The 12,374-nt window shown below is 41.1% G+C and overlaps 1 protein-coding gene across 1 annotated transcript; it reads left to right on the top strand.

The window, feature by feature from the left end:
- The first annotated feature begins 7,874 nt into the window (after nucleotides 1-7,874).
- Nucleotides 7,875-9,329, top strand: LOC140278324 (somatostatin receptor type 2). Its single transcript, XM_072373309.1, has one exon. It carries the CDS (start codon nucleotides 7,947-7,949, stop codon nucleotides 8,964-8,966), a length of 1,020 nt encoding a protein of 339 aa, XP_072229410.1. The 5' UTR covers nucleotides 7,875-7,946; the 3' UTR covers nucleotides 8,967-9,329.
- The last annotated feature ends 3,045 nt before the right edge of the window (nucleotides 9,330-12,374 follow it).

The following is a 12,374-nucleotide window of genomic DNA, read 5'->3' as shown; positions in this document are numbered from 1 at the left end:
CGTGTCAATGACAGTCGAAGCCCCGCCTCTACTCGCAGCCTATTGGTCCATCCTTTGGCGAGAAGCAGCAGTGGGGGAAGCTTTCAATCAGGACACAATTCAATTCATCCATCCATCCATCCATCAATTTTCTATTCATCCATCGGTCGGGTCGCGGGGGGGGGGGGGGGGGCGGACTGGAACCTACCCCAGTTCTATTAATTAACCTATTCAGTTCAATTAAATAAATGTTTATGTTACTTTTGGGGCGTTGATAAAGAGCAAATGCTGACCACTTCAGGGGACATTTTTTGCAAACCTGTCATTATATATAAAAAAGTAAATGTGTGTGTCAGTGGTCATGATGGGATATATTGCTGTCAGTATAAATGAGAGATACTCAAACTTAGCCCTTTAGTTAAAAGGGAACTAGTGTCCTTTAAACTGCACCATCTTTATTTGAAGCCTTGTTACCTAATTAATAAACATTCTACAATTAAACCATGTGATGTGCTCATAATAAGCATTCCAGCAGAACAAGACCTAATATGACCTGATCATTGAAACATCACACATGAATCACTTAGTAATATCCTTCTTCCTTTTTTACACCTAAAGTAGTAGTTTGCTGTACTATTCTCAATCGAGGACTTTACTTGTAATAGATTTTCCTTTCTCTTTCAATAGGATGTGAATACTTTCCCACTCCTTTTGCAAGTGCACATGAATGTTTGAACTGTTTGCCGTGCTTTGATGAGGACCAGATTTTGAGGACGTCGCTGGGGAATTTTCTTTCACTATTATAGAAATTTCCATAGTTGCTGCTGTCATTTATCTCTCCAAGGAAATTCCTGGGTATCTTGACCCCTGACCTGTAGACTGATCAGACACATTTTGAGCTTTACTCCTCGCTCAGAATTTCCTGTTTCCCAAACCTGGAATATCCTGACAGCGCCACAGCACCGACCTTTAACACATCTGACATGAGTTATTAGGGGGTTCAGTCATCAGTCTGGCTGTTAGAGGCGACATACCCATCATACCAGCCAATTAACGGGGCTTTGTTTGGAAGTCTTGTTTTTCTTTATAAAACTGCCAATGTGGGATTTATTGTATTCAGTTATTTAAAGCAAAAACTATTTTGTTTCCACAGAAAGTTGACTCATCATGTTTGTCCCGGGATACTCTTTAATTTAAAAGAAATCACTCAAAATGTTCCAGTAAGTGCTTCAGTGACGCAGCAGGGGGTTGAGAGAAAAAAACCTCCACAGTGCTGGACACCATCAGCTAGAGATTTGAAATTCAAACCATTCAAGGAGAATTTCTGTCCCTGCTTTCTGTTTCGAGCTTGAGATGCTTGAATTGCACCCGAACATCTAACTGTTGATGGATATTGGATTGTGGATACATATCTGAATGCATCATTATTGTTGCTCTTTCTTGTAAGTTGTGGCGGCCCTGATGAACTTTTGGTCCATATGACCTTCATTATCATCACTACCTGGCACTTAGATTTGAATAGCAGGGTAATTTTCTCCAATACTTGATGATCCACTATGTGGCCTAATAAGACAAGAGCTCAAGTTGATTTAACAACGGGCTAAAAATTCAAATAACTAGTAGAATGTAGTAGAATAAATGGTATAAACTTGAAATGCAACTGTTCAATAACTATGTTGCATTTTTTTTTGTTTTCTATGAAAGTCTTTCTGCCTATTCCTCAATGGATTTCTGTCAAAACAGGATTATGAACCACTTGTCCAAAAGGGCAACTGAAGAAACTAGTCCTCATCCTTTGATCAAGAGGAGCTGACATCAAATACGAATCTGGACATATGACGTGTTTGAGCCCTGTTGTTTTATGCAAATACAACTTCAAAACCATTGCATCTAAAATATCCCAGAGGGGCAATCTTGATAATTAGTGTTGCTTTTTTAAGCTTTTGGTGTCCCCGCCCCCCTTTTTTAAATTTTGTCTGATTCTCACAAGATGTTTTTGGAAGTGTATCATGGGAAAAAACAAAGGAGTTTACAGAGAACCTCAGAAAAGGTCATGCTCCCACCTGCTAATCCTTGGAGTTACAATTAACATACAAGGTTAGGTTTACATATTCACTAATATACGGTTGGGGTTAGAAAACCACAATATCACAGACTACACCGTTTGATACATTGAAAACACTGCATCCCAGGTTTGTGAGACATGGCGGTAGTCGGGATGGCTTTCCATCATTGATGCAACACTAAATTCTGGATTATATCAGTTACAAACTGAATCTAAAGAAAGAGAAGGTCATGCAGCAAGGCAACAATCACCAAGCACACACGTCACTCTCATAAAGTGGTAGAAGAAGTACAAGATATGTTTTTATACATCAAAGTCCCGATATTACGACACAAGGAATGTGGAGGAAGGACCTGAAGTTTGCAGTGTGTGTGAGGGAATCCACAAACATGCCAGAGTTGAAGCTCTACAGAGGATTGAGGCAAAACCAGTTCCAGTAGTTGAAGGAGACATTTAGTTATGGTTAGCAATTGCACACTGGGGTCACACCAGAAAGTAAAGTTTTACAAACTTATTTGTCTCACACAGATATGCTATTCTGGATCTCCACTCACAGTTCATAATAAGTGTTGTATTTTTACCTTTTTAAATGATCTTGTTAAAAATAATTCAGAGAACATAGGAGTTAATAAGTCACACCGGACACAATAAACCCATCAAGTGAACTATTCAGATTACACCATGGAAGCTTTATCTTAATAATGAAGCACTGATGCAAGTGCAACATTCCTTTGTGTGGCAACTAAATCCACATTTACATCACACACAAGCGACAAAGTCGGTGTTGCTGGGAAACAATAGGAAGATGAAAATATCCCGGTTCCAACAAAACAATGAACAACATAACAAGACAAGCATGTTTTCCAGATTTCAGCTTGCTGAAAGTATGTGCAGCATTCCATTCCACGTAAGATATCTTACTGGCAATGCTCACATATGAAGTCATTTAGCCAAAGCTTCGTAACACTATCAGATTCACATTTTGCTGGAATAATTGTTGCACCACATGCAAGCTACAGATGGTCCCTGCATTTCGTTTAAGTCTTTTATTAGTAACACCAGCAGCTTGTCTCTGTGAAACATTTAGACTGTTGCTTTACCACTTTGGTATGGACTGAAACAACTAAAAAACAATTGGATGGGTCACCTTGAAATTTTGTGCAGCCATTATTGACCTAAAAAGGATGAACGTCAGCATCTTTAAGGATCCCCTGACCTTTTCTTTTAGCATTGTTGTTTAGCTGCAACAGTTTAGACTTAATATATTACATCTAGCATAGATATTTAGGTCCACTAAGGATTAAATCAAATGGCTTTACTTCATCTGATGTTTTTTTCATAATGGCTAAGAGCTGGCCAAAATACCCTCCTATTCAGTTAAAATGTTTGACTTCTATAAGAATGGTGGACAAAATCTTTGAGAGATACTAATGATTATTGACTTTTATTCTTGCACCGTAGTAGCTGACGACTTTGGTTCAGAGTGAAACACTCAGAGAGACAAACTACTGGGTGGATTAGTGTGAAAGTTCAGCAGAGATCCTGGTCAGTGGAGGATAAAGTGTAATCACTTTGGTGACCACATTAGGGCACCATTAGCGGGTCAAAAATCGCATTGTTCAAAGAAAGAAAGGTCTACAAACTCTAACTGAATCCCTTTACGTCATCAGCTGTTCTTTGGCAAGTTAACAATGTAAAGTAATGCTTTTTAACACCAAAAACCGCATGTTTAAAAGGTATGTTTTAAGCGTGGGTACACCCACTAAAACAAGCTGATTAAATCCTTTCCAGTCGCTGGTCGTAATATGTTTACCCTGAGTGTTCTGAGGGCTACAGTGTGCACAGAACTGGAACTACATGCATGAACTACAACTACCTCCCAGCCTTTAAGTTACAAGATAAAGGTATGACTATGCGCTGTACCCTGTAGGCTGCGTGAGATAACAGTTTTTTGAAAAGCTTGACTTTCTGAGATGATAATGCTAGTTTATCACTTTTGACTGGACCATGGACATCAGCCCCACACAGCAAGACACAGAATGTGCTGCAAACAAGCGTTCAGTTCGGTGAAATCAATCCCTGGTCTCTTTTTGTCAGATGTAGAGTCTGAGACAATAAGCCTGGTAAACATTAGCTTAGTTTTTCTAAAAAGGCAGTGAGCTGTTTCCACTCTTGTAGCCCAGATGCTAACTGTCGTTGAAAGCCAGCACGTGCACCTCAGTGTTGTGTTCGCATTACAATAAATCCGCATCAATCAATGACGTATGAAGCCGATTATTATCTGCAATTACAGCAATCATTTGACACAGGACTAAATGCTGATTAACACTTTCCCATTGTACTCAAAAGCCAGAAATTACTTGTTTTCTCACAAGTGTTAAAGGACAATGTAAATCGTAGTTGCTATAAATATAAATAAGTGCTGTCAGAGGCCAGGTTTCAATTCACTATCAAAGCAGTAATATTTGTAAAAAAAAAACAGTCAAAAAGAAATGTGAATCAGACATTTTCACATTAGCTGGCTTTATAAACTAGAGCAGTATCATCAGCAGGTGGCAACATAGGTTACATTGCCAGTGGTTGTGATTCAGTCGAGGCAGCAGCTGTGCTAACCGCTGAAACGGACATCCAAGAGCTCCTCTTCAAGAATAACATCTGCCGTGATGTACAAATTGTATATCCATTCCCACTAAAGCTCCTCGAGTCTTGTTTGAAGCAGGCAAAAGAAAAAAACAACAAAAAAAGCACCTCTTGTGAGTGTATAATGTTTCTTTTGCGCATTAGTGGAAAAAACAGAAACTCGACTATTGTTGGTTCTGAGAACACATTAGATCTAAATCCTACTATTAGGATTTATCTAAACGCTTCAATGTGAATAAAGTCATAGTTAAGGTATCAATAGCACCATCAGTTACTTAACAATGAATACTATAAAATGTTATTGAGGCACTTGATGCACAGAGAAAGGAAAAAAGAATTACCCAAACACTCATACCACACAACAGTTACGTTCTATTCTCTTGGGAAAATGTCCTTCTTGTTCATGTGCTCACTCACATACCACAGTGCTTACTACACAGAAGATTGCGGATACTATTTGGGTGGAACGCAGCTACATATTTATGCATCAGACATTGTTATCTCTGTCACATAAACATCAGAACATCTGCAACCCTTCAGAGGCGGTGCACAAAACAATGTAGCTGCTTTCTGCATGAGTCCCTGTGACTGACAGAAACTCGCAACACTGAGATAAAACACAAATCTTTGCACGGAGAGTTTTATTTACACTTTAGACTGAGCCACCAAAGTTCTGGTCGGCGTTCCGGCGCTAAAACATCTGAGCAGTTTTTTGCTCAGCTTCTGCACACTATATGCAGTGTGCCTTGTTAGGATGGTGTATGGCACTGTTGAATCATTGAAATTCACGGCTGAAGATTCCAACAGCTCTATGAAATGGCTGAAATGGCTGGTTAACTGTACTATAATCGAGTATATCATAAGCAAGTGGGTCTTTTTTAACAAACCCTGCGTGTGAGAAATGTTGCTAGTTCTAGAGTTATAAATACTGTGCTGTCCGGTGTGGGAAAGCACTCCTGTCAGACTTTTAAAGGAGATCAGTCAGACTCTTAATAAAAGGTCCGTTCCATGATGTTGTCAGACACTGACATCAATCTGAGCCTGTCGGTTCCAAATAAAAGCATGTTGCCATGTTTGCCCAGTGTTATTATGCTGTAACTATGTAGAGGTTGTCTGTCCTTATGTTCTTGCTCAGTGCTGATCCTATTTTACACCTGAACACAAGAGAAAACAAATTTTTCTTTTAAGGTCAGATTGTTTTGTTAAACCTAGTTGTAAGGCAAAAGCATTTATAGCTGTTCCTCTGTTCTCTCACAGGGGCAGTAAAAAGCTGCTCGCATAGAGAAGGAGGACATGTGATAATTGTTTCGATATGGGGACAGCTGCAATGACAGAATATCACACTCACTCGTGCTGAGCAACAGTGACATTAGAGTTTGAGACTGTCAGAATCATCCCAGGCTTATTTGATCTCTTTTTAAAGCATCAACACAACAAGTGAGCACAAAGAATGCAGATGGAGTTCAAAGCTGCAGCCAGTGGAAGTAAAGATCCTTTCATGTACACAAAGTGATCATGCGAGAAAGCAAAGTCCTTGGGGGCAAAATAAGACCTGAAAGCAGAGGATTTATTTAATTATTATTTTGAAAAGCTTCTTTTTTTCTGATACATAGGGAAGTAGCTTTGAGTTTGCCAGTGTCAGAATTGACATTTGATCTCCACATAGCTTATCCGCTTGCTGCAGACAGCTCTGCAGCACGTGGACATGGATGCCAGCATGTCTGCCGAAACATCACAGTTGAAGTACTGCCTGTGAAATATGAAGCTGTCAAATGTGTCCAAATTTAACACCATGAAACAAAGTGTTTAGAGCGGTGGTTTTATGGGGGGGCTCGGGCTGGGATGTAGAGGTGTCGGTCCCAGCCTTATCAGGAGTTTAGACATTAGACATTAATTTTCCTCGAGTCAACTGAGACCAGTTAAAAGTAAGAGAGATGATGTGTCTTGAGAAACATTTGTGGAAATCTGATGAACGAGATGATAGATTTCATGATGAGCGATGAGTGTCGCTGAAATGAGATTAGATCAGTGAATGAATGCTGAAGCGATGAAGGGAAAAACGGGCTAGTTTAAACTGAGTGTTGATGGGAGGTGGCGGAACGTGATGGAGGACTGTCTGGTGGACACTCCTGGGGTATTCCAGCTATGCGTGTCGGAGCAGCAACAGGACGGAGGTCATCGCTCATCCAGTCTTCACCACCCTTCAACCCCTTCCCTTCTCCCTCTGTAAACTTTCCTCCATCTTTTTCTGTCCTTCCTCTCCTCTTCATCCTATATTTCTTAGCCACTTTTTTCATCCCGGTAAGAAAAACAAGGTGGGAGGGCTGGAGGATGATGGAAGGAAAAAGAATAGCATCCCATGTCAAATGTCAAAAAAACAAAAGCGCTGAGAAAATAGATAGCGGGTTTCTCCTTCCTGTCGGCAGATTTACTCAGTCTGAGCTGCAAAGGTGGGTGGCCAGACCTATGAGATAGGGATATTATCTGTTCAAGTTTAGTTGTGTGACCCCCTACTGAACTGTGAAGGAACACAGGGGGCAGAAAAGAAGGACAGAGGGGTGGAGGGAGGTGACACAAAATGGATGGTAGAAGAGGAGGGGTGAGGTAAATAGAAATGAAGGGGAAAGAGGAAAAAGTTATGGAAATAACAGTGTTACGGCAGAAGGGGCCAGGGTTTACCTTGGAAACCCCAACACAGACAGGCGTGAGCTAAGCTGGAGTTTATCACAGTCTTCTGAGACTGATGAACAAGAGGAGGGAGGTGCAAGGGAGGGTGTCCCACACATACAGCAGCCGACACACTCCTCACACATCGAGGGGGGAAGAGATATAAAAGGACTCCCGAGGAGAAACAGCAGCCAGGCAAGCGTCCGAGCGGCTGTCCTGCTCTTCTCCACCCTGCTATTTTATGCAAGTGTTTGAGTGTGTGTGCAAGAGAGCGCAGATGTGTATCAGAGAGAAACGTGCTGTGTCCTCCACAGAGGGATAAACTTTTTTTTTAGGATAAAGGGAAGTCACGATTGACTGGATGCACTGGAGTTGATGAGTTGCTGAATCCTGGAAAGCCTGGTTAGATTTTCAGGTTTTTCAGTTGAGTTGTTTACACATCTCTTCTGAGAACTTTTTACCTCCAAGACAAGGAAGCGAGGGGTGACTCTGCACACAGAGGAATTCCTTCTGAGCTGCCACTGTCACTGAGGCTTTTTTGTCCCCTTTTTGTTCTACTTTTTCTATTGATTTTCAGTGGTTGAACTGAGGTAGAATGGATACGTCATTTCTGCTAGATATGGACAACAATCACACCTACGTGGAAGAACATTTCTACTTTGAGGACAATATTGATGGTTTTAGCATCACAATAGCCATTCTCTACCTGGTGGTTTGCATTGTGGGGCTAGCTGGGAATTCCCTCGTCATCATTGCTATTTTGAAATTGGACAAAATGTCATCTTCCACAACAGTTTACATCTTCAACCTGGCTCTAGCTGATGGACTCTTCATGGTTGGTCTCCCGTTTATAGCCAGCCAGAACTTCCAGAACCAGTGGGTGTTTGGCGACATTGCGTGCAAAGCGGTCATGGTCCTGGATGGCATCAACCAGTTCACCAGCGTCTTCTGTCTGACGGCGATGAGCATCGATCGCTACATGGCCCTAGCCGACCCACTTCAACATGCCCGTTGGAGAACGCCACGCTGCGCCAAGATTGTTTCGGCACTCCTGTGGCTCTTCTCCCTTATCACCATCCTCCCTATGTCGCTCCACTTCTCAGCTGACCGAGGCTTGTGCATACCAGACTTTGTCTCGGACACCTGGTGGCTTGGCGTCCTCTCTTACACCTTCGTCATGGGCTTTGCCTTACCCTTTACAATCATGACAGCCTCCTACATGGCCATGCTGCTCACCCTGCGGTCCCAGCGGCATCGAGCCTCAGCTCCAAATCATGAGAGCCAGCGGTCTGAGCAACAGGTCACCAAAATGGTGGTCGCGGTGGTGGTTGTGTTTGGCGTGTGCTGGCTGCCGTTCTACACCCTCAACTTTTGCTCCCTGTATCAAAGTGGCCTGGTGCTGACTTTTGCCAGAGCATTTGAGTGTGTGGTCTTGCTGTCGTACTCCTGGAGCTGCGCTAACCCCATCCTCTATGCCTGCCTCTCTGACACCTTCAGGAGGCACTTCCGTGCCCTGCTCTGCCCTGTGGCCAAGTCATCTCCCAGCATGCAGTGCAACACCGAACGGTATGACCTAAACGACACGAGTATGCGAGATGTCACCATTCTGGCATGAAAAGGAAGAAAAAACAGACTCACCACTTTTCCTAATTTCCAGTCTTTATGCACTGCATGATACTTTTGAACTGTATTTACTCATTAGGTGGCTCTTGCTATGACTGAAATAATAAAAGTTATTTTTTCTCCAATTAACTTGGAATGTATCAAAAGCATATTATTTTCCTCCAAGAATAAAGTTGTACATATTTTCCTGGAGTTTGTTGGACTGTAGTTGATCAGATTGTTTTTCCTACTGACTCTGGATTGATTTGCAGCTTGAATATGCATCTTTATTTTCTATAATGGGCTCCAACGTAAGTGAGACAGGCTTTTCAGCACACTGTTGATCACACGCTTCCCTGACTGAATAGTGACTGTGAATGATTCTGTCCATCCGATGAGATCACCCTGTACTTTCCCAGAAATTAGTTGATGAAATCAGTTAATTTCTTGTTCTTTCACAGGCGAATAAAAAAGGAGTAAAAATCACAAAACACCATCATATTTTGGTCATTTCCAGAGCTTTTTTGAAGGCAGAACTGATAAGCTGTGACACATCAACAGTTAAGTTTGGAGAGGTGGAGTGTAAACAGAAGAACAGGGGTCATACACCTTAAGGTTAGCTCCAGCACAGACACATACACATGCATAAACACCTAACAAATAACATAGCCAAATCTCCCACAGCTGAATTACATCCCGGTGTTATTAAGTGTCAGAGGGCATCAGATCAGCGTGTTTGTGCATGTGTGGCCATGAATGTGCACTTTCATTCCGACAGCTCAGGCTCTCTGTGGGATTCTGTATGGTGCACATCAGAAAATGACCAGAATTAAAGGTGAGCTCATCTGCCCATTACGTGAAGCTAATTCCATATGCAGCATGTGAAGAAAAAAACAAACATTTATTCTATGTTCCACTTCAATTCTTGGAGTCTTTTTTTTCCTTTGTGAACAACATGAGCTGATTGAGCTGATTGTCTGAGCTAATTGTCTTTCAGTGCTGAAAAATAACTGACAACATTCGTTGTCATAACATCAATGTTATGTTAAATATATTTCATTACATTTCAGTTTTATGCCACTTTTTACCTCTAGATTTATATGATACCTATTGTTACAGATTCTTTTGTAACATGTATTCAGTTTGTCGAATATGCCTGCATGTATAATACACAATATCACTATATACAGAAGTAGAAATTACTCAGTCAGCTGATACACTGTGATGTTACACTATGTTACACAATCAACATGTAATGTTCTATTTGACTGAAAAAAAGCACTTTGTTTTTGATTGATGGAGTGTGTGATGATTTTACATGTATTAAAACTGAATGCCAGTCTGAATGGAGTCATTTCACAGTGCGACTGATACTAAAGTCTGTGTAAATAATTCGAGAACCTCTTCCAGCAGAAAGCAAAGAGACTGAACTCATCCATGTGAACACAAAGAGGGTGAAAGGTCAGATCCAGAGACATTTGGCAGATGAAAAAAAAACATGGAATGCTTAAAAAGAAGTATGTTTTTTGTCGTATAGATGCACAGAAACAGCATTGAGGACAACAAAATTTTTTTTTAAAAAGTGGGTTCTTAGAAAAGCTTTGAGCTGTGAATTGACAGTGACGTTAATATTTATGAATGAGAAAGAGACTGTTTGTGACAGTGTTGTGTTTAAGCGTGCACCGGAGATATGCGTGACTGATTGTTAAACTGTTTGTCTGTGTAATCCGGTTATGTCACAGTCAATCGCAGACAATACAAGCTTTGTTAATAGGGCTGTGCATGGAAACATCTGTCACATTGTTTTGGAGGAACTTATACTTACGTAAACAGAAAGTTCTGCTTACATAGGGATCAGTCCACCCAACAGAGATCTGAAAAATACTCAGTTCAAGTCAGTACAGTTCAGCTTATTGATATAGTGCCAGTGCACAGCATAAGTCCCCTCAAACCACTTTAAGGAGAAGGTAAACAAGTTAATTGCAATTCCAATTTTGTCCAACTCATTCACCCACCCAGCAGTCGAGGCCTCGGAGCATAACCAGCAGGGTGGCTCAGCCCTAACTATGAGCTTTATCAAAAATGAAGATTTTGAGCCTGATTTTTAAAGATAGTGAGGGTGTCCGTCTGCTGAACCCAAACTGGCAGCCTGTTTCACAACACACTGTAAGAGCTGAAGCCTCCGCCTCCCATTCTGCTTTTGAAATTCTAGGAACCACAAGTAGGCCTGCAGTCAAAAAACAAAGTGCTCTGTTGGGAAAATCCTAAACTATGAAACTCGGAACTATGAAGGAGTTATAAATTCAATTCTGGATCTTACAGGGAGCCAAAGTGGAAATATATCATCCGTCCTGCGATTCTCATCAGAACCCTCGACTGGATCAGCTGGAGGTTTCTCTGTGAATTTCTGGGGAATTTTCTGCATCATTCTGATACAGGGTATTCCCAATTTTAGCAACATTATGTAAATCAAAGAAGGAGGCTCTTTTGTATGCATGTTAAAAGACCTCCGAGGTTCACTCAAAGCCACTAATTTCCTCATTTCTAAAACACCGTGGTCTTCATCTGTGAGATGAAGCAAACTGTGTCTTGTCATGGCTGTCTGCTCTGATATTTTCCCCAGAGGGCATGTCTGTGAACTGGAAAGGCTCAGTAAATGTCAAGCCTCGCTGAGATCCACTTGTGTCTGCTGGTTTGGTTTAAAGAAAGCTTAAAAAGAGTGTTGAGGTGGCCATGTTCAGTGTACAGAACACACTTGAGGATTTCACTGCATGCCTGGAACTGCAACTTAGTGATGGTTCTGATGGGATGTCGGATCATCTGAAGTATATGCTTAAATGGGTTTCCAGTATCTATTAAGTGTCTAAAGTTTCTAAAGGTGTTCTAAAGGTGCTGGTCAACAAATAGAGAACATTTCTGTCAAATTATTCTTCCCTCCTTTGAGAAATAAAGCGCAAAATGGATCAGAATGATCAGGTTTTGTGGGTTGTATTGATTCCAAACTGCAGTTAAAACTTCAGGAGGAGGCACAAGGTCATTGCCTGCTGCGTCGTGTTATCGTTCTGCAAACACTGAGGTTTGGGCCAGTTGAGGTGGTGGAGTTTAGAAAGGGGGAGGGTTGGGGCATGGGTACTGTGTTACTGTGTCATAATACTGTAGATGGAACAGGTGAGCAGTGTACCGTTCTTTTCCTGACTATTAGATTCTGGCTATTCATCAACTATGGTTCTGATTTGAGTTTTTTTTTTATTGGATTAGTGGTAAAAATGATCAATTATCAACCCTTTAATCAGATGCTGAATAAAAACCAAACCAGTTGAAAATTAAAAATTACCTTTAAATTACAAAAAAACTCTACCAAATAGTCCAAATTCTTCAACTGCATTAAATTGAACAGGCTTTTTCACTTATATGCATCACC

Source organism: Leuresthes tenuis, unplaced genomic scaffold (assembly GCF_036924035.1).
Source record: "Leuresthes tenuis unplaced genomic scaffold, fLeuTen1.0.hap1 SCAF_20, whole genome shotgun sequence".
Classification (NCBI taxonomy): Eukaryota; Metazoa; Chordata; class Actinopteri; order Atheriniformes; family Atherinopsidae; genus Leuresthes; species Leuresthes tenuis.
Note: the sequence above shows the minus strand (reverse complement) of the source record. Positions and strands in the feature narration are given on the sequence as shown.